The 21,902-nt window shown below is 33.4% G+C and overlaps 3 protein-coding genes across 7 annotated transcripts; 2 read left to right on the forward strand and 1 right to left on the reverse strand.

Annotated features, from left to right (window-relative positions):
- The first annotated feature begins 1,618 nt into the window (after window positions 1–1,618).
- LOC107955415 (plasmodesmata-located protein 1) lies at window positions 1,619–3,937 on the forward strand. 2 transcript variants are annotated; one of them, XM_016891203.2, is made up of 3 exons: window positions 1,619–2,942; window positions 3,508–3,645; window positions 3,734–3,937. In XM_016891203.2, the coding sequence occupies exons 1-2, from the start codon at window positions 2,168–2,170 to the stop codon at window positions 3,642–3,644; spliced, it is 912 nt and encodes a 303-aa protein (XP_016746692.2). In that variant the 5' UTR covers window positions 1,619–2,167; the 3' UTR covers window position 3,645; window positions 3,734–3,937. The 2 variants fall into 2 exon arrangements, with proteins under 2 accessions (XP_016746692.2, XP_016746691.2); XM_016891202.2 differs by having other exon boundaries at window positions 1,771–2,942; window positions 3,502–3,645.
- Window positions 3,938–5,917: 1,980 nt separating this feature from the next.
- Window positions 5,918–6,650, reverse strand: LOC107955416 (mitochondrial import receptor subunit TOM9-2). Its single transcript, XM_016891204.2, has one exon. The coding sequence runs from the start codon at window positions 6,500–6,502 to the stop codon at window positions 6,185–6,187; it is 318 nt and encodes a 105-aa protein (XP_016746693.1). The 5' UTR covers window positions 6,503–6,650; the 3' UTR covers window positions 5,918–6,184.
- Window positions 6,651–11,445: 4,795 nt separating this feature from the next.
- On the forward strand, window positions 11,446–20,541 carry LOC107955414 (pre-mRNA-processing factor 39). Of its 4 annotated transcripts, none has more exons than XM_016891198.2 (14): window positions 11,446–11,574; window positions 11,880–12,332; window positions 12,918–13,027; window positions 13,350–13,579; window positions 14,204–14,371; window positions 15,005–15,371; window positions 15,848–15,991; window positions 16,936–17,088; window positions 17,177–17,293; window positions 17,915–17,995; window positions 18,115–18,252; window positions 18,609–18,923; window positions 19,201–19,314; window positions 20,099–20,541. In XM_016891198.2, exons 2-14 carry the CDS (start codon window positions 11,921–11,923, stop codon window positions 20,189–20,191), a joined length of 2,442 nt encoding a protein of 813 aa, XP_016746687.2. In that variant the 5' UTR covers window positions 11,446–11,574; window positions 11,880–11,920; the 3' UTR covers window positions 20,192–20,541. The 4 variants fall into 4 exon arrangements, with proteins under 4 accessions (XP_016746687.2, XP_016746689.2, XP_016746688.2 ...); XM_016891200.2 differs by having other exon boundaries at window positions 11,462–11,574; window positions 11,880–12,131; XM_016891199.2 differs by having other exon boundaries at window positions 11,462–11,574; window positions 11,895–12,332.
- The last annotated feature ends 1,361 nt before the right edge of the window (window positions 20,542–21,902 follow it).

The raw sequence follows: 21,902 nt of genomic DNA on the forward strand, positions 1-21,902 counted from the left end.
TTCCTAATGCACTTCTTAAATAACCCAACTCTTTTTGCATTAATAAAACCTTTGATTTATCACTTAGGTAAAACTTTATTTATGCACTAGTGATAGGATTTTTAATATTTATTAGTGATTTTTAAAGAGTTTTTATTATAATAAAATTCTTAGTTTTAAAGAGTTTATGTGGGAATATTTTTTTTTCTAATATGGAAAGAAATAAATATTTAACTTATTAAAGACTTATTTGATTTTACTTTCATTAAATTTTAAAATTTATAATATTTTAATAATTTCTTATCATTTTTAATAACTTCAATAAATTTTAATATTTTATAAAATTTTATTTGAAAATAAAAGATTAAATTTGTGGATGCTAAGGGTAGTCGTTTCACATTTCTCGTTTTGTCAAATCGTTGGTTTTAATAGCCAACATAATTAAAAATGGTTTTCATTAATGACAGGTTTAATTACTTCTTTAGATTAACGATATTTTAGTTTTTATATTTTTTAAAATTTAAAATTTTAGTGCTCCACTCAATGATAACAATTAAATTTATTTGGTTAAATTATGGCTTTAGTAATGTATTATTAGATCTGTCTATTCGGCCCGAAGGTCTGCTTGAAAAGTGGGAGAGTTTGGGTAAAAATATAGGCTTGAAAAATAGATTTGAGAAAAAAATAAGACTCATTTAGAAAAACGGGCTAGACGTCGGGTAAGGCTTTCTTGGCCCGAGCCCAACCCAAATATAAAAACAAAAACAAAAAAACCCTACTATTTTTTACTTTTTTTATTATTTTCTTCTTCTTCTTTTCACTATTTTGCTACTATTTCACAATTATGTTACTATTATTTTGTTGTTATTATTTAGATATTATATAACTCTTATTTTATTGTTAATTTTGTTACTATTTTTTACATTTTCTTGTTGAGTTACATTTATCTTAGTGTTATTTAAGTATACATATATATTTTTAATTTATTTTTAATTTGTTGGGAAACATTTATTTTAATGTTTGTAGTATTTTTGATGTATTATATTTTATAAAAAAATTATGTAAAAATTAATATAGGCGAGCCAGGCTCGGGTTTTAGTATTTTTATCTAGGCTAGATTTAGACAAAATTTTAGGCTCATTTTTCGGGTCAAGGCTTGTCTAAAATTTTTGTTGGGCCTGACCCAGCCCATGGACACCTCTATGTATTATGCGTAAAATTATAAATTTAATTCATGTTAATCAATTGAATTATTTTTAGTGGCTATATTTTTTGAATTTTAAATTTTTTGACCTATCAAATAATAAACAAACATACAATTACACATGTGATAATATGTTTGACACATCAAATTTTAAAAATAATAAAACATAACTTAATGAATTTAATAGCTATCATTTGGTTAAGATTAAAATTTTCTGATTCTAAAATTATAGAGACTAAAAATGACCAAATTAAAGTATATGTACTAAACTAATGACTTATACAAAATATAAGGTCTAATAACAAATTTAACCATTTACTAATGTTCTTCCAAACTTTAATTAAAGCTGACAACTTCAATATGAAAGAAACAAAATTACAATCAGGAAAGCAACCAAAACATAAAGCTAGTCTTTCCGTATTTGATAATTGTTGAGGGGTATCCATCTAGTGGGAGTGTAGTTCATCAAGTGATTTATACAACCCCAAATAATTATATATATTGTCTTGGACTTGGGATGGTTCGGGTTTTGTCTCTTAACTCTGCAAAGAGCTACGAGAGTTCACGGAGTAAGAGTGCCTTAGTTGGTGATTCGATTCACATCACGCACAATTTTATCAATTAATTATTTACATGTCATTTAAGTACATACTATTTCCACCGAGACGCTTCTACTCCAGGGAGTCGAGAGATAAGACTCAGACCATTCTAAACCCGAGACTATATCTACTATTGTTGAAGGCCATTTTGATCACCCGATAGAAAATATTTCGGATACTTCTCTCAGGATAAATATCCCTCAACAATAATCATAATCAACTCTAGTTAAATTTGGACTTAATTAACTCAGACGGAAACTTTGCTGATAACACCATGTATATATATATAGTCTCTGCTAAACACATCTAGAAAGCCCTATAGAAACCCCTGTTCAAACCATACTTTTTTTATGTTTGTCAAAATAAAACAATCCAGTTCTCTGAAATGGGTTTACCCAGAAAGTCCCTCTCTTTGCTCTTTGTTTCATTGTTTTCAGTCACAATCTTTAGTGGTGGGTCTTTTACTTTCTTTACAATAGCTGCAGATGATACCAACTTGGTCTTTAAGGGCTGTGCAAACCAGAAATTTCAAGACCCATCAGGGGTTTACTTACAGAACCTCAAAAACCTTATGTCAACTTTGGTTTCACAGTCATCACAGAAAACATTCTCCACCACAAGCTCTGGTGAGGATCCATATGCAATCATGGGTCTTTACCAATGCAGGGGAGACCTCACACCAAGCCAGTGTTACACCTGCGTGAGCAAGATCCCAGAAATGAGTGATAAACTTTGTGGTTCAGCTGTTGCTGCCAGGTTTCAGCTGACTGGATGTTACCTAAGGTACGAAGTTGTTGGGTTCAAACAGGTTCCAGGGACTGAGTTTTTGTACAAGGTTTGTGGGTCATCTCGGGCAGGAGGGACTGAGTTTGAGAGCAGGAGAGACGCCGCTTTCAACATGGCGGAAAATGGTGTAAAAAGTGGCGATGGTGGTAGTGGGAGCAGCTTGTTTTACACCGGAACTTATCAGTCTGTCTATGTTTTGGGGCAGTGTGAAGGTGATTTGGCTGCAAGTGATTGTGGGGATTGTGTGAAAACTGCTTTCGAGACTGCTAAAGATGATTGTGGTGACTCAGTTTCAGGACAGGTTTACTTGCACAAGTGTTATATTAGTTATAGCTACTATTCTAATGGTGTTCCAACCATATCCTCACCTTCAGGTAAAGCTGTAGACAAAAGGAAAAAAGGAAAAATAATTTATCTTTCACATTAATATGTCCTTTATTTTCAATCTTGAATTCTAGGGCCAAGTCTCCACCTGGACCTCTCAGCTTTATTTTTTTCTTTAAAGATAACGTAGGTGACTTAAAAAATAATTAAGGACTGTAGCCAGAGAAAAAGATATTGGTCTCTTTGTGTGAAGAAGACAGGTGGATTTCCATTTCATTTCCTTAGGTTTTTGTGTTACTGTCAAAATGCTTTTAGTTTCACTGCTTGTTAATTATTTACAATGACAAATATATAATTTAAACTTGAATATAGAATTTCGAAATTTCCAAAGTATTTTTCATCCTACATTTAATCTAGATTATTATAATAATAACTCATATATATATAAAGGAGGGATAGAGTGTTGAAAATTCGAACTCAATACTTTATTTTAACGAAAGCCTCTAGTGGACAAGTTCACTTGTCCTTAATTTATGTTATTAGCGTGGCCCCATTTTTGTCTTTGAATAAAATGGAATATGGTGAGTTGGGGCTTTTTGATTGGTGTAGCGACAGGGGCAGGGACAGGGACAAGGCAACATGCTCAGAGGACAGTGGCAATCGCAGTAGGAGGAGTGGCAGCTTTGGGGTTCATTATCGTTTGTCTCATGTTTCTCAAATCAGTGTTTAAGAAACGGAGGAGTAAATCTTAAGGTTATGTTACAATGTCTAAAACATTCACTCATCTCTCACGCCTTTCTTTTGTTGGAAACTATATAATTTCTCACATGATTATGCGCAGGGTATTGAGAGAGACAAAGCTGGGAGTGTGAGAATTTCATGGAAAAATATGAAGCTTCCCCACAAATAAATACTAACCTTTTTAACTTTCAAATATAAGGGATAGGATTATTCAAAGACTGAATCAGTCTTTTGTCACTCCACGTATGTGTATATATGTACATATGTAAATATAACATGAGCAATGAGTAATACAATTTTACAATCTTCTTAATTTTGCAAAGTACTTTGCAAATACAATGGTACGGAAGCTTTATTCTTTGACAGGTTTTCGCCACCTAATCGAGTAAATTATGTGTGTGAGAATCAATCATAAAAAACATAATGCATCACTGTTAAGGCAATGACTATTTAGCATCCAAGTCCCAACTACCTGTTCTATCATTATTGTTATGTACTAAAGACTGTGTTAGTCTTTGTCCCAAAAATTTATCAGGGGCTGGGCACGGTTGGTTTTCTGATTCTCTTGTCTCAAAGGGCCACCACCAATTTCACTAATCATTCAAAGCTGTCACCTACACCTAGTGCATCAGGGTCAAAGTTGTTTTGTCCTACCTCAGGGCTCATCAATGCCGTTAAGTTCAACAAGATATCCAACGCCGACCTTAAAAGCAGAGAAAATCATATCCACAAGTCTGCTCTAGGGCCCAACCTCTCCAATTCTCCACCGACCAGGATATTTATGATGAAGTTTGTCGAATGACCTAAGCCGAGATCACATTACCAAATTCTCTAAGTCTTGGCTATGTATACAAAGAAAATTCTAGTTCCTAACCGTCGGTGTCTAACTGAATCTTTGTTTGTTTCTTTACCCTTTTACATTTCACAATACTCGGAACATTCAACTTAGTTTGCAGATGCTGCTGCTCCTATGGCTACCTATTGCTTCATTAGAATGCGGTGTGCCTCTCTTCTTGTTGCAGGGAAGCTGACTAATATATCCTTCGGCAATGAACAGAATACAAGAGCTTCTGAGTTTCTTTCTCTAGACTACTACTTTTGTTTGCCCCCTTATTGGATAATTAACATGGTATAGCACCATCCAAGAGGGCTAGTGAAAGGATCGTAATATAACTGTTGTAAACTTTTAATAGTAATATATAATTTGGTCTGTCCTATATAAATAAATCTTCTCATAAACATCCCCCACCTGGACAAAGTACTCTCAAATCATTTACACCTCTAACTCTAAGCATTTAATCTGCAAAATTGCATTTTGACATGGCTGCAACTGAAACCACCAAAAGAATGATGAAAAGCCATGTACCAAATATTTTCACTTCATTCAGGTTGATGCTAAAGGAAATCTAACAATATGAAGCACTACTGCAATGCCTCATCCTTGGTGGAGGGATTTTAGCTTATTAAAGAGAAGAATATTACTCTTATCTTCTGGAGAACATGTAACTTGTGTCCTAATCCTGATCTCTATAGAGCAAAGATCAAGCAGTGAAGTTGTAGTGAAAGAGTCTTATCAAAAAATCTTACAGTACTCTCTTTCCTACAACCCAACTTTTGAGCAAAAAGTTACTAAGAAAAAAGGCGTCAGAGACCTAAGATTGATCCAGACCACATTCTTCTCAATTCTCATACTTGCCTCTGATATCAGATGCCAAGCTTTTTGATCTAATAGCAATTGCAAAAGAAACAGCCTCAAACCCTCCTAGAATAATTGTTCAAACTATGAATCTAACAAGGACAGTCCCTCGAGAACTTAAATCATCCAATATGCTTTGCAAAGTCATGAAGGTCGTCCTAGTAAAAAACAACTCAAGTCTTCTAGTACTTAACCTTCCTACACCTCCTGATTCCAAACTATTCATCACCAATGCCAATGGTAAGCAAACCCCATGTTTGGCCCATTGGCAAGGGCGTTCACCCCATCCCCATGACTTGCCTGGTAGTGGGGGAGGGGCGATCCCAAACAAAAGCATGAACTCTTCACATATCTATCTATGGTTGCAACATAATCCATAAACACAGATTCAATGCAAAGCGATAAGATAAATGCATTTTCTTATGATAAATGCATTTTCTTATATGTTTGGTACATATACAACCATAAAACATAGTCCTTACTCCTTAGAACAATGAAATTTCATTTACAAAAAAAATACAAACTAGAACACTTCATCAAAGGTATCCCAATGAATCCCGAGACCATTATTTGCAATGAAACATAAAATAAAATAAAAATCATTCCACGACCATTTAGTTTCACCCAATTTTACTTTATCACAACAATGTTCAGTTTCACTTAAAAATTCATACGAATAAACTCTATCGATAAAACAAAGTCCAGTAACAACATTCCGACAAATAAAAAACTTAAACTCAAATTAAAAGGAAAAAAATCGTAAGACTGAATCTAGAAGTTTCACTAAACCAGGACAGCCATAAAATTTGATAAACAACAAGCTCCTCTGACCTGATATGACACTGACTCGGTTACTCAAGAGCGTGCAGGTGCAGTGGGTGGGGCACCGAGGAGACTCGCTTGCTGGAGCTCGAGTTCATTGAACTGCTGCTCGCGGTCCATCTCAATGATCAAAGGGACAAATAAGATCAAGAAGGTAGTTCCGGCGATCCAAGCGGCTTTGCCGGTGCTACGGAGGAGTTTCTTGGAGACGAAAGCAGCATCAGAGGCCGCTTGCTTACCACGGGAAACAATGGGGGAAGAAGTGATCCTGGCGAGAATGTTGGAATGGGGTTTGGGGGCGGATGATCTCTCGGGTAGGGAAATTCCGCCTCGTCTGGGTTGGGCCGCCATAGGAGGGAACGACAGTGTTTTTGTTGGAGGGTTTTCTGTTTTGACGTGAAGACTGAGTAGTGAACTCGGAGAAATTGACTGTTATGACTTATACGCCAGTTTTATAGGTCGAGGGATTAGATACGGAGGTCAAAATAGGTTTTTTTTTTCATCACTATTATTTCGCTAAATTAGCTAAATATACTTTTTTTCTTTTATTGGTAAAATATGTTATTTTTTTCAAAATTTAAGAAAATTGGTCAATTTTGGAGAGATGGACGTGTTTTTCTCGAACCCATTTTCCAACTGTCAAAATTTCAATGAGGCAACAATAAATTTTTTTAAGAGGTATAAATATTAGGTTATTTTTCATTCTTTTCAATTAAATTTAATTCTCTTTATTCTCTCTAAACTCTCAAATCTCTCAAATTTTTTAAGTTTTATTCGAAATTTTCCAATACATTTGATTAAAAATATTATGATTTTATTTTATTATTTTATATATTATTTATTTCGATTAAATTTTTACAAAGGACAAGTTTACTGATTCATTTCGACAACAAACACAATTCTGTCGCTCAATCAGTAATGGTAAGGAACAAAATTTAATTTCGTTATTTTCAATTAAGTTAATTTTAAAGTGTTTTAATTTTTAAAATTTTTAAAATTATTTTATTTTGTTGATATATATAGGTGGATGATTGTGTTTTGGAAGAGCTCATACACAATTTGTCAAAAAGCTCAGACATTGAATTTCGTGGTTATTTGCAAGATATGAGATTCTTACATGTGTCTCAGATGCTCGGGGGCTACAAATTGGATCCTACACTCATCAGCATGTTGGTAGAAAGATAGAGACCCGAGATACACATATTCCATCTTCCATTCGGTGGGTGTACAATCACACTTGATGACATAACTTTGCAATTTGGTTTGTTGGTGGATGGGCCATTCGTTACGGGGTTAGTGATCGTTCCAAATAAAGAAGCCTTTTGCGAGGCATTTTTAGGGAATGTGCCGAGGAAGTTTTAAGGTGGCTGAATATATATGAAATGGTTGGAAGGTAATTTCAAAGACCTTCCTCCGGAACTGATGTTGTCAAAGAACAATTTCAATTGGGAAAATGACTAGTATTAACTATCGAAGCAATTGACTTCACATGAAGAGACGTAGATGTACTCATTGGAAGAATAATATATTGGACTGGACCCAAGATGAATTAATTTTCAAGTCAAACAAATATATTCACATACTTATACATGTTTTAAGTTATATATGAGAATGGATGTGATATTATATATTTGTATATAATTGTTATTTTTTTGAAAAAGTTGTGGTTCTTAGGATATAAATAGTGAACTATCATCTCCATGTAGGATTTTTTTTAAAAATTATTCATAGAATTCTTATGAGCCAGAAACGGACATTGGATTTAAATGTAATTTTTTTTAAAGGAGTCCATGACAAGGAAAAGATGTAGTGATAATGGTTGATGACTCAATGAATGCCTTATGGTGAAAAACTATGTAATTTTTTTTATTTGTTTTCTACAAATAGAACCATCGAAACCTTAGTTGGCATTTTCTAAGGTAATGATCCTATCTTGGCATGACATATGAAATGTATGTGTTTTAAGACGCGTTATCGCATTCCTATCCCGTCAAATCTACCTATAAACTTTCACAGTTTCAATCTCAAAACCCTAATTTCTAAACAAAAAACCCCTAATCCTAACCTTAAAAAAACACTTAAAAAATCAGAGACTGAGGATGCGTTTTCTCACACTATCTTCAAAATCAACCTATTTTACTAAAATTTTTAAAATAGGGTCTATTTGGCCAATTAAAAAATGGCATATTTGACTAATTTAGCCCTATTGTTTAAGCTTGACTATAGAGTATTTTTATTAAAAAAATCATTTTAGGTAAACTATTTTTAAAATAAAAAAATGTTTGTATAAAATAAGTAAATTACATGTATGATTAGACTTGCTCATGAGCTTGGCCATCCGTTTAGGCCTGAAGGTTTGCTCAAAAAATGAGAAGGTTTAGACAAAATATAAGGCTAAAAAAATGGGTTTGGATAAAATTTAAGGCTCGTTTTCTATATGGACTGGGTCTTTGATAAGATTTTTTGGCCCGAGCTCGACCTGACTTGGTTCGAATATATTATGTTATAAAATATTATTATATTAATCATATATGTTAAGTAATAATTATATATTTATATTTATATTTATATTAAATTATTAACCCAATAATAATTAAACTCATTACCAAAAAAAAAACTAACTAAATAACACAACCCAATAAAAATTATATTTAATGCAATAAATATTTATTATATTTGTTTGTGCTTTTAATATAATAAAATATTTATTAGATTTATAGTAGTGTTTTTTAATATAATATTTTTTAATATATTTTTAATGTATTAAAAAATGTTATTTTAATATTTTTAGTGATTTTAGTGTACTATACTGTTTAAAAAGTTTATTTTTAAATAAAAATTAATCTAAAAAATTAAATATGGACTAATTTAGTTGAGCTCGAACTTATCATTCTTAAATTGTGCCCAAAATTAATCTTCATACATTGCATCAAAATACAGCAACAGCCTCCGCCAGTTCCCCCCTTCCTCGTTGCACTACGTGGATCTTTTCAAGTTTCGTTTGCAGAACGACGGTAACACTCCTCGTAATATTCTCGAATAAATCATTTGGCGCAAAGCCATGGGACTTTCCCAAGTAATTTGCTCAATTTTTAATTTAGTTTAATTTGAAATTTATTAAATTTGTACCATTTTGAAATGTGTGATGATAATTACATTTGGGTTTAACTGATTAAAGAGAAGAAGCCTTTGGCTACGTCGAAGAAGTTTATCAAAAATGCACCTCTGACTAGAGACTTTGTTCGGGGCCCTTAAGGCAGCGTTTTCGCAAATTGGATTGTCTAGTAGAAGCCACTGAGTTAGGCTACAAATAAATACTAGGAGATTCAAGAATTTATGATAAAAAATTAAAAACTTTAGACATTTAATTAAATTATTTTAATTTGAATTTTTTGAAATAAAAAATTAAAAAAATAGTTTTTTTAAACCCTTTCCAACGTCGTGAGCAGTTATCCTCTCAAATAACCCCAGAGCTCAGCCTGGTTCAAACCTTTGGTTGAGGGTACGACTAAAACAGAGAATAAAAGCTACACCATTTCTATATTTTTTTGGTTTAAAAACAAAAACTCACTTACAAATTAAAGTATTAGGTGGATTTCTAAAATAATAATAATTTATTTTTTTAAAAATATTCTATCTCAGATTTCTATTTACAATTTTAATGAAAGTAATCAAAATGATCAAAATATATAACGTGAGTGTCTAATTTGTAAATTATTTTTTAGTGTTTAAAATGAAAATTTTTGAAAGTTAGATGACCATCTGTGTAGTTTACCCTATAAAATATTATTGTTTGAAAAGTTAAGTAATCATAATTTTTAGGGTCAACTACATCCAAGATCACAAAACTATTAGTAAATTTACGCTTTGATCACTTAACTTTAAAAGATTATAAAACGATCACTAACTATTCAAAAGTTTTCATTTAAGTTACAGAACTATTTAAAAGTTTTTATTTAAGTCACTAAGCTGTTAAGGTATTTTCTTAAGTCTTGGCTAGCGAGCTCTAAGCGACGATTTGACGACTGATACAGTGGACTAGTACCATCGATGAGTAGAATAACACCTTAGATCCAAGTCAATTTGACGACCTGTGTCAGAGTTAGAAGAAAAAAGCTATTTGGATTTTGGTTTGCAGATTCGTGATGTTTAAAGTTGTTTTATGAAAAAAAACTGAATTGTAGAAAAAAGATTGGTGCATGCGATGCAAACAGAGAAAGCCATACAACAATAATTTTAACATCCTAGTGACTTAAATAAAAACTTTTGAATAATTTAGTAACTATTTTATAATTTTTTGAAATTAAGTGACTAAAACATAAACTACTAATAATTAAATGACTTTGAATGTAATTCTTCCTATTTTTAAAAAAATCAATTTAATTTAAATTAAAACATCATTTAATTCATATATTTTCATAAATAAAAAATTTAATTATGTAATAATGTGTATCCACATAACATTGAAAACAATTTTTACAAAATTTCAAATATTCCCTCTTCAAATAATAGGAGATTTTGACACTAACCTTGTAATATTTTCTATTTATTTTTTATTAAGAAAAAAAGAAGTAGTTCATATTTTATGTATCTAAATTTAATTAGATTAGATATTGTGTTGAAATTTTTGTAAATTATGTGTAGATTATTTTTAAAATTATTTTAGTTTAACTCTCGATGCTAAAATTTAATGACAAATATCAATATTTAAACGTGTGAATCCATTTAGGTTCAGATTATAAATCTAATAATGTTTTGTGATGTTTTATTATGATTATTATTTTAATGCGTTATTTCATATTTTTCAATTAAAAATTTAAATTTGTACTAGTAATTATATTGAAAAAGTTGCTCAAATTAGTAAATTTCAGTATAAAAAAGTGATTAGAGAAAAAAAAAAGTATAACTCGAGTAGCGATAGGGTCAAGCTTGACTCAAAATTCGTGGTTTAATATTCAGTTTAAGCTCGAAAGAATATTAATTTTTAAGTTTAATCCCGATTAAATTTATTTGTTATTTTTTATATTCAATATCAAGTTAGGACTCGATTAAGCTCATTTGATACTAAACTCAAGCTCAAGAGCGAAGTTAGAGATTTTTTTTAGAGAGAATAGAGTTAAGTTGTATAATTTCGTTTTTGGGAAGCGATATTAAGTTGTATATTTACTTAAATATTTGCATACTTTCCTAAATTCCCATTTCTCAGGATCTGGCAACTATGAACCCAATGGACTTCAAAGCCCAAAAAGCCCAACAGCTCAGATTAAAACCCTCATTCAAAAAATTTACGGCCCAGATTTATCTGCACTCTCATAAAGTAAAAACCGCCACCGGCGACCCGCGAAAGGTTTCAGCTGCTCTTAACAACTCTCTAAAAGCCTTATCAATTCCACAACTCTCCGACGTCCTCATCTCTGCTCCAGGTACGTCTCCAGCTGTTTCCTTTGTGTTCTCTGGTTCTTTTGATCCAGTTTAGGGTTTTGGTTTTGCCATAATCATTTAATGTCGGATTAAGTTCTTTTTCCCGCTTTTCGATTTTAACGTATATAAAGAAAACAAAAAATTAGGAATCTCGGGAATGAAAAAGAATGTCTATGTGAAATTGTCATTTTTTGTGTCCATCTATTATAATTTTAATGTAGAACAATGTTATTGAATTTTGGTAGGATATCGTTTTCTTGTAAAATGAAACAATGCCAGTAAATTATTCGTTTGGTTTTCATTTCAGTTTGTATACTCTTAGTTTAAGGTTGAAGTTCCCACGCTGGGATGGGAGACAGTGAAGCAGTAGTTACTGACTCATCAGCAAGTATGGATTATACATCAGCAGTCTATAATTCTACTGGTTCTGGTGCTTGTCCCCCTGAGGCTACTGGAGATCCAAATGCTTCTGGTGCACCAGTAGATGGAACTTATGCTGCTTCTGGTGGTTACCTGAATTCAGCTGGTCAAAAGGGTCAAATCTGCGTAACGAATGAAAGTAAGCCAACTGGTGGATCAACCGATGGGAATGCTATCAATGCTGGAAACACAGCAGTAGATGCAACTAAAACTGCTGGTTATAGTATTTCATTAAATGGCTATATTGTAAATGAAGCTCGAAATACTACAATGGTTGAGAATGGGAATGTTTTAGATAATGTTGGCATAGCTTCTAATGCACCAGAGTTTGTGGGTTCTGGTATGTTTTTCTCTGGAATGTTTTTACAAGTGTCTATCATGCATGAGGCACCTCTTCTTGATTTCTATTTGTGTTGAAGGTTGTTTTATGGGATATGATTTGCAAACCTGCTCAATAATCTAACGTGAACTCTCTTGCTAAATGATTATTTCAATGAATACTTGTTAGGAATAAACTTTAGCCACCTGGATAATTCTAAACTGAATAAAACTTTCTTATCTTCTTAATCTATGTTCATATCATCTCTAAAGAAGGAAAAAAGAAAGAGTGGGCCTCTCAAATGATTTTCATATAGAATTTTTTTTTTGGCATCTGAAACCAACCTCCTGAGATATTCCAGAATGGCTAAAAGCTCTAATAGTTGAGCACCAAAACAGACTTTATATGCTGGCAATCAGCCATGAAGCTGTTTTCCCAATCAACATATGCTTGTGGTAGTTCTTTGGACATCTACTTTTAATATTGACTATGAGTATCCTTTTGCTTTATTCAATGTTATGCATCTCCTTTTCATTATTTGTATTTTCAGCATTTGAATTTAGAGAATGTGAAACTCATTTGTGTTTTTTTATTTTCATCTTATAGTGCCAGCCATGTCTGGTGAAGAGGATCGTTTGTGGAGTATCGTGAGAGCTAATTCTTTGGATTTTAATGCTTGGACTGCATTGATTGAGGAGACAGAGAAGGTTGCAGAGGTATGTGGGTTTGAATATGTTCTGGACCATGCCTAATGAATAACTTTGGGGACTAGGATACTGGATAGCCACCTTTTTACCTTTGAGAAAAGTCATGAAAGTCGTATGCAATAATGTTAAAAACTTTCTTTAGTGGATTGGGCCAAGAGTACAACATACCATACAGTTATTAGTTTATTTTCTACCCTTCTTCCTTTTTTGCTTCTAATAATCCCCAAAGTTGGCTTATTTAAGTTCCTAGTTCATAAATTCTCCACTCTCTTTGTTTATCTAAGTTTGGTATCTTGTCTGCCAATTGATGTTTTCATCTACTCGTATGCAGGACAATATACTGAAGATTCGAAAAGTTTATGATGCTTTCTTGGCTGAGTTTCCTTTGTGTTATGGTTACTGGAAAAAGTATGCGGATCACGAAGCACGCATAGGCTCCATGGACAAAGTTGTGGAGGTTTATGAAAGAGCAGTTCAAGGAGTGACTTATTCTGTGGACATCTGGGTGCTATATTGTTCTTTTGCTATAGAAACATATGGAGATCCGGAAACTATCCGCAGGTAATAAGTGTTATCCGCAGGTAATAAGTGTTAGTCTACCCACTGCTGTTCCTGGTCTGCATTAGGTGGTTGTGATTGTTTGTTTTTCTAGTTGTGAGGATCTGGTGATTTTTGTTGCTTTCTAACATTATTTTGGTATGCCTGCAACAGCAATTCCATGCATTTATGGCGGAAAGGTTTGATGGGAATGAACTTTAGAATGCTTTTTTTATCCCCATTCTTGATTTTGAGGCTACTGTATGTGTAGCAGTTGAAACTGTTTTAGGATATTGACTAAGTTCCCGAGCCTGTACTCACCCCCTCCTCTTTGAAGCCTGCATCATAGTCCTGTAGTTATCAATGAATTATTATTTTAACCTTGACACTTTGAGGTGCATCAATATGCAAAATGCTGCTGGGAAGATCTCATCCAGATAAGGGCTAGATCGCCTCTATCACTGCTCCATTTCAGATATAGTTTGATTTCTGTCAGTAAGGTAAATGCAGCGTTTTGGATGTGTCTAGAGTGAATTCTTCCTTCTGCTTCAACATTGTTCCCACTGTCTTCTGTTTGTGGAATGTTTGCATTGCCTGGAATTTTTTTCTTATTATTTGTAATAATGATTCTTTTGCTTTGCGTTTCAGGCTTTTTGAACGAGGATTAGCGTATGTTGGAACTGATTATCTTTCCTTTCCTCTTTGGGATAAGTACATTGAATACGAATACATGCATCAGGAATGGAGTCGCCTTGCTGTTATATATACACGAATATTAGAGAACCCCAATCATCAGCTAGATAGGTATTTCAACAGGTAAGCTTTTTTTTGCCTCTTCATATCTAATTGTTTATGTACATAAGGTCACCACAGTTGTCTGATATTTCCTAGGGAGATTGGCCAAACATGATGCTATCTTTGCTTCTTGAACTTGACTATGCAGGACAAATAAGGAAATAGCTGAAAGTAACATTAATTCATGCTTTTTGGTTTCATTTAGAAGTATGATCATTTAACTCTTTGCTTTTTATAAATTACTGCTGAATTTTTTGTTTTGATCTATTAAAGCATTTTTGCCTTTACATATGAAGATAAATTCCTTTTTCTTCCAGATTTGGATGGAGACTACGGAGAAATATTCTCTATTTACTAAATGAATTTTGAATTTTCTTAAGTTGTTCTGTGATATTCCAAAGAATGTATAGGTAGTCCTGAAGGATAAACTGCGAAGGTTAGAACTTGAAATTGTAACTTCAACTCAGATTTGAAACTCGGGAAAGGAGGGAAGATTATGTTCTTTCTACCTCTCATCGGATGATTCAAAATGCAACACATTGCACATTACATATAAAAAAGTGATTCTGTGGAGAATGATGTACATAATGCATTGTTCTCTTTTGGTTATTATTCTTCTAACTTGATTATACGCTGATGCTAATGGTATTACAGTTTTAAAGAGCTAGCAGGAAGTAGACCTTTTTTGGAATTAAGAACTGCCGAGGAAGCTGCTGCATATGTATCAGGTATAGCTTCAGAGGCTGATGGGGAAGTACTTGAAGGAGAGGTTCGTCCTGGTGCTGCAGAACAAACTCCTAAGCCTGTAAGTGCTGGCTCAACAGAAGCTGTTGAGTTGGAGAAGTATGTTGCCATTAGAGAAGCGCTGTATAAGAAGGCTAAAGAGTTCGACTCTAAGATTCTTGGTTTTGAAACAGCTATCAGGAGGCCTTACTTTCATGTGCGTCCCCTTAATGTTTCTGAGCTTGAAAATTGGCATAACTACCTGGACTTCGTAGAAAGAGAGGGTGACGTCAATAAGGTATTTGAGGTTTTTTTCGTTTTAGATATGGTTTATAGTTTCTAGTTGTCCTGTTTGTTATATATTGACTTACAGTTAAGTAACATCTGCTGCATCATTTGCTTTGTTGGCTAAACCGTTGGGTGAAGCAACTATTTTAAACGGGAACTTACTGAGACTAAAGCATGGACTTTGATTTGGTTTCTTTGAGGCTAAGTACATCAAACCCTTATTTGTCAGTGGACATCTTAGGTTTGTAATACGTTGAATAGTGAATTCATTTTATACTTTTTAAAGTTCCAATGTTATGCCTGCAGGTCTGTTCTTGTCTTCCTAATCATTTATCTTTCATCTAGGGGGGTCCCATCTTATTTGTGGGGCTTCTCTGTTCCAATTCTGGAGTACTTTTATGAATTTCTCATTGTGCTTTATATCATCCTGTGTGTAATGTTGCACTGGAATATCTTCTCACTTTTTTCATTTCATTTGTGAATCAGGTGGTCAAATTATATGAAAGGTGCCTAATAGCCTGTGCCAATTATCCTGAATACTGGATACGATATGTTTTATGTATGGAAGCCAGCAGAAGAATGGATCTTGCTGATAATGCACTTGCGCGTGCTACGCGATTCTTTGTCAAGGTATGAAGTGACAATTTGGGAAGGATGAAAAATACTTTTGGGATGAATTTTATCTCCCTTTCACATGATTTGTTTTTGGTTTTGATGCCAGTGTTAAACCCTCTCAACTTTGAAATCTGTTGTCATTTAAATATTTTAAATTAAAATTTTGAAAAATAAAATGTTCAGAATCAAACCTTTTAAAGCCTTTTTGGGTTTGTTTTTGTATATTTTAAGCACTAACAACTTCCAAATAAATGAATTCAAAGCCGACAAAATTTGACCTAAAAAACTTAGGCGACTAGTGGGATAGAGGGAGCAGTATGGTTTTCAGTCCATTTCAGCTGTAACTTTTAACATATTGTTATTAGAGTCCTTTGATGCACCTGGAAGTGGAAACTTTTTAACTTCGCAAGTGGGTTAAGAGGTTGTCACATGTTCCACTTATGTTTTTTAATTATTATTATTTTCTTTATTGGACCCTAAGAGGTATGTGCCACCCTGCAAACAATGCTTACGGAGTCCAAAAATTCCACTAGCTCTGGGTGGGATAAATTTTGTTGTTATTAACGGATAGAAAATCATTGCATAACTTGATTAAAGATGCTCCACTTAAGGAAATTATGTAACCAGTTGTCATGAGAAAGCTGTTTGCTAGAAAATTGCCTTCGCGCAAATTCATTCACCTCCTATTTCCATGCCCTGACTGGGTTGATTAAAGAATCAACACTTTGTCTTTCCTTTGATGTTTGTTTTCTTTTCTAAGGAAACTCTTTGGCTTGTGAGTTAGTTTTCTTATATGCATAGCTGGTATGGTCTTCACTCTATTATAATTGTTTAAACTTTTAGCATTGATATGCTAAAGAAGTATAGTTGGTGGGTGTTCTTGTGTAGACTTAATGTTGTTTTAATATTTTACAGTGTTTGAATCTACTAGTTTTTTCTTTGTTACCAATATTTGACAGAGGCAACCAGAGATCCATCTTTTTGATGCTCGATTCAAGGAACAGCATGGGGACATACCTGGTGCTCGAGCTGCATATCAACTTGTTCACAGTGAAATTTCACCTGGTCTTCTTGAGGCAATTATTAAGCATGCAAATATGGAAAGCCGTCTGGTGAGATCATGCTAGCCTGCCTATCTGGTCTCAGTTGTGGTAAATCTGGTTACCTGTTTCAAATGGGTTGTTTATCTTGATTGTGCAGGGGAAACTTGATGATGCCTTCTCTTTATATGAGCAAGCCATTGCTATTGAAAAAGGAAAGGAGCATTCTCAAACGTTATCAATGTTGTATGCACAGTACTCTAGATTTTCATTCTTGGTAGGTGGGCCTAATTTGTTTTGTTCTTTTAATGTGTGATTCATGTGAATGAAAATGGGAATTTTCTTTGATTTCAGGGGTCAATATTAATATTATCCATGATTTTTTGTCTCCACCTATGTCCAAATATGTACTTAGTTAACTCCACCTATGTCCAAATATGTACTTAGTTAATATTATACTAGTTATTTTCTAGTTTCAAATGCCATTAATGTCAGCTTAAATAAGCATTATGCCATATCCCAGCATTTCTTTGTATCCTTTGCCATGTAGGCATTTGTGTTTTCTCTTGTTTCGTATGGCTTCTCTAAATACCTATCTCTGACTATTTTCTTACTTTGTCCTAGATTCCTTGTCAGAGGCTGAACTTGTGTCGTAAGTTCTTTAAAGAATAAAATAAAGCACAACCCTGGTACACCCTACTGTAGTTAAGGAAGTTTTTCTCTGTTCTTAGGTCCATGGTTATGGTTATTGGGAATTTTTATGACAGCATTGAAACAAGGTTTTTGTTGTTTGTTCATCATTTTGTCTGATTACCATTAGTTCCAAGTGTTTATTGTCATTGTTAAATTCATTCGCTGATGGCCCTTTATTTTTTTGTTCCCTTGATTTTCTTTGTAGGTTTCTGGAAATGCAGAGAAGGCTAGGGAAATTCTGACTAGGGCACTTGATCATGTCCAACTATCTAAACCATTCCTTGAGGTTCTCTCTCTCTCTTTCAGACACTCGCATACGCACATGTAGACACACTGTTCCATTACATCTTTTGAACAGTCTCTTCTGTAATGGGATTTCTGATTTTGTTTTTGTTTTATATATAGGCCTTAATACATTTTGAAACAATTTTGCCACCTCTAAGACAGATTGATTATTTAGAATCATTGGTTGACAAGTTTTTGGCCCCGAGTTTGGATGGCAGTACTGCAGACAAGGAAGATCTATCTAGCATATTTTTGGAGGTAATAATTTGTGTAAAAAGAGTTGCTTGTATTTTGCCCAGACATATTGGACATGAGTGGAGGTTTGAGTTTGCATGGAAAACAGAAATTGTTTATAACCATAAGTTTGACCTCCTTTTTTTCTAAGACTGTCTTGAGTTTGCTTGAAGATGTTTCTATCAAAATTTATCTGCAGTTTGAAATCTTTTGAGTTTGTTTTGAGGACTTTATTTTAAGATTGTAAATGCTGTTTGAAGTTTGGCATTCAGTGTTCTGATTGTTTAGTTTGGTGTTTTGCTTCGAAAATACGGGTCTCTATGCTTAAATATTGTATGAAAACTTTTACTTGTAGCTCATTGTAGAAAATAAATTTGCAGTTCTTGGGTCTTTTTGGAGATGTACAGTCTATTAAAAGGGCTGAAGATCGGCATGCTAAGCTCTTTCTACCCTGTAGGCCCATTTCTGAATTAAGAAAACGTCAAGCTGAAGATTTTTCATCTTCAGATAAGACAAAGCTGGCAAAATCCTACTCAGGTGCCCCTTCACCTGGCCAGTCTTTACTTGGTATATATCCAAATGCACAAAACCAGTGGCAAGCTGGTTATGGTGCGCAACCTCAAACTTGGCCACCCACTACACAGTCTCCGGCACAGGCACAGGCACAACCGTGGACCCCTGGCTATGGCCAACAGGTTGGTTGAACTTTTTGATACTTTTAATTGTATATCGGGACATGCTTGTCTTATTTTCATGACTTATTTTAGCCTATGGGAATGTTTTGATCTCATGGATGTGCATATCAGTTCTATGGCTTTTTTATGTTAGTATTCTTATTTTATTCTATTCCATGTTGGATTTGGTGCATATTTTGAAGGGAAAACTAGCTGAAATGCTAGCATGTAATATTATGCTTCGTGTAGTCCTTGTCATGTTGTTTTGACAGTTCCATAATTTTTATTCTACTTGTAGGGAGCGTATGGTGCTTGTAGTAGTTATGGTAGCAATTATGCTACTCAACAAGTACCCACATCAGTTCCACAAAGCGCCGGTTACGGTGCTTATCCCGCTACATACCCTGTTCAGGTATAAAGTTGGATAATTGCTTCTGATTTATTTTATGGTTATTTGGCAAACTGCAATTTCAAAAGCTAATGAGACAACTATCACATTGATGCACCAAGACCAATTTCATTAAGGGTGTGTTTGGTTGAGTGGAAAAACGGAAGGATGGAAGGAGTGAGTGGGCAAGTGAAAAGAAAATAAATCTTGAGTTCGCTTGGTAGGAAAGAAAACAAGAGAGATGACTATTTTTCATTTTAATGCATAAAAACAAATTGTTCCAAATTGGAATGATAAAAGGAGAGAAAATGAGAGAAATAAAAATCATGCATTTTTCCAAAGTTTCATTTTTCTCTTCTCATTTTTCATTTTGTGAAGCAATGAATGGAAAGGAAAAATATGTTTTCTTTCTATTTTTCTACTCAATTTCTCATCTTTGTAATTTTCTTTCTACTCTACCAAGCAAAGCCTAAATGAAATATCAAATATTGATATCATCCCACTTGCCTCTACTCATTTTTTATTGAAGGATTTAAATGTGGCTCCTCTTGATAAAAATTACAAGCTTTTGAAAGATTCATGGCACTTGCAGTGTCCTATTCTGTGGACGTTTGTAATAATAAAGTCTGTCATTGGGCGTACTTAATTAGTTGAGGGTAGTAATGTGCACTGCAGCATGCACCTAAGATTTGAAGCAAATTTTCTTGGAATGTTGGTATAAATTTCCTTATTTTCTTCATAATCAACATTCAAGTTTGAGTTGTTCTTCTTCTTTGGAGCTCTAACGCTTAGCTATAATCCTCTGTAGAGTTTTCCTCAGCCAACTACCGCCATGACACTAACCCCAGTTCAGCAACCTGCTGCAACTGTTCCTCAGAATTACTATGGTTCTTACTATTGAGATGTCATGTCGGTAACGCGATTATCCATTTCCTATGCTCTCTGGTAATTGTCTTGTAGTTCATATGTACTGTACACTTATATTAGCAGTTTGTTGAGGTGGGCATATTCCGGATTTTGGCCATGGAGGCGGTGTCGGGGAGGGGACCACTAAGGGTAGATGTTCAGTGAAGTAATTTGCTTTAATGGCGGTATCTTTTTATGTTTTTCTTCATAATTTAGATGTTTTTGTGGAAACTTGTACAGAACTACAGATGCTAGTGATTTATGTGATGTGTAGTTGAGTTTCTCTAATCCGACAGACCAAGAGGCAAAACAGCTTCAATACAGTAACCAACTCTGTTGTCTTCATGTTTTTGTTCCAAAGCTCCAGTAATTTTTCTGTAAGAAACTGCAAAAAGGCAAGAAAACTGAATAATAAGGCTTAATGTATCAAAAGCTTCCGTGTAAAATAAGTCAATAATAAATTGAATCTTCAATTGAAAATATTTCCTTAATTGAATATAAACAATAAAATAAATTTTTCGGAAAACCAATTTTAGTGCAAGCCCTGACATTGTTAATTTCGCCTCATGACACGTGAGCTTTGTGTCTTGATGCGTCATGTGATGAAATGTTCAAAAGTAAAAAAATTATCAATTTTATTACGTGGCATAAAGACGTGGATCTAACCTAAAAAGAGAACACCTTAACAAAACAACAAAAGCAAAAACAACTAAACTAAGGAATTTAACAACAAAGAATAAAAAGAAAAAAGAAAAAAAAGACAAAATGGAAGATAGAATGAGTGAATTGATGGATAGAAGGGTAAGTAACATTTTGAGATATAAGTTTTAATAAACTCAATTAATGGCTCTAATAAATCTAATCATTGAACAATATCTAAAATAACTTAAATAACTCTTAAATAACTTAAAATACTTAAATAATATCCAAAATTCAGAATAAATAAATAATAAAATAATATTAATACAATATTGGACTCATATATAATAAAAATTAAGCAAAAAAAATCAATTCCAATATAATTTAAACTTGAATGAAAAGCCCGAAACTTATAATTTTCGCAATAAAAATCAATCCCAATACGATAAGTTGCCAAAATGTCGGCATATTTGGCTAAACATAACATGTCAAAAAAAATCAATAAGGTGAGTTATACAATAACATCAAACCAAGTATAAACATTTATCTATCATGCCACTCATGTCACTTTAGGTAACAAGTTTAACTCTTATTTCAATTGGGAGTGATGTAATCATATATATATATACACATACTATAGAATTTATGTTCACAATATTCACTAATTCATCATTTGAATACTAAATTCATTTCCTATCATTTTAATTTTTAATTTCATATAGTCTATTTTGCCTGATGAAACTTAATAAATAAACTCAAATACACAAGTATTAAATGACATCAATTGCTCATTCAAGCTAAATATATTCGTTTCAGGTTACTAGCGCAAGCTAAAGCTTTAATGACACATCAAATTGCTTGGCTAAGCTGAAAATATACATGTCAGGTTACTCGTCCGGGCTAAACCTTTAAAACGACATCAGGTTAACAATCTAGGCTAAACCTGTGTCACATGTATCTTCGAGTTCACAACAAATATTGGATCTCGGTAATCAATCCGTATCAATGTGCACAAGACCTTTACTAAGTTCATCCGGGCATTTTCATCACATATATACATTTCTTTA

Source organism: Gossypium hirsutum, chromosome A07, assembly GCF_007990345.1.
Source record: "Gossypium hirsutum isolate 1008001.06 chromosome A07, Gossypium_hirsutum_v2.1, whole genome shotgun sequence".
Lineage (NCBI taxonomy): Eukaryota > Viridiplantae > Streptophyta > Magnoliopsida > Malvales > Malvaceae > Gossypium > Gossypium hirsutum.

Coding starts and splice junctions, on each gene's coding strand:
- LOC107955415 (XM_016891202.2), top strand. CDS start 2,168: ATGGGTTTACCCAGAAAGTCCCTCTCTTTGCTCTTTGTTTCATTGTTT. Junction 2,943..3,501: donor AACCATATCCTCACCTTCAG/GTAAAGCTGTAG, acceptor TGATTGGTGTAG/CGACAGGGGCAGGGACAGGG.
- LOC107955416 (XM_016891204.2), bottom strand. CDS start 6,502: ATGGCGGCCCAACCCAGACGAGGCGGAATTTCCCTACCCGAGAGATCA.
- LOC107955414 (XM_016891198.2), top strand. CDS start 11,921: ATGGGAGACAGTGAAGCAGTAGTTACTGACTCATCAGCAAGTATGGAT. Junction 12,333..12,917: donor ACCAGAGTTTGTGGGTTCTG/GTATGTTTTTCT, acceptor TTCATCTTATAG/TGCCAGCCATGTCTGGTGAA. Junction 18,253..18,608: donor TATCTAGCATATTTTTGGAG/GTAATAATTTGT, acceptor ATAAATTTGCAG/TTCTTGGGTCTTTTTGGAGA.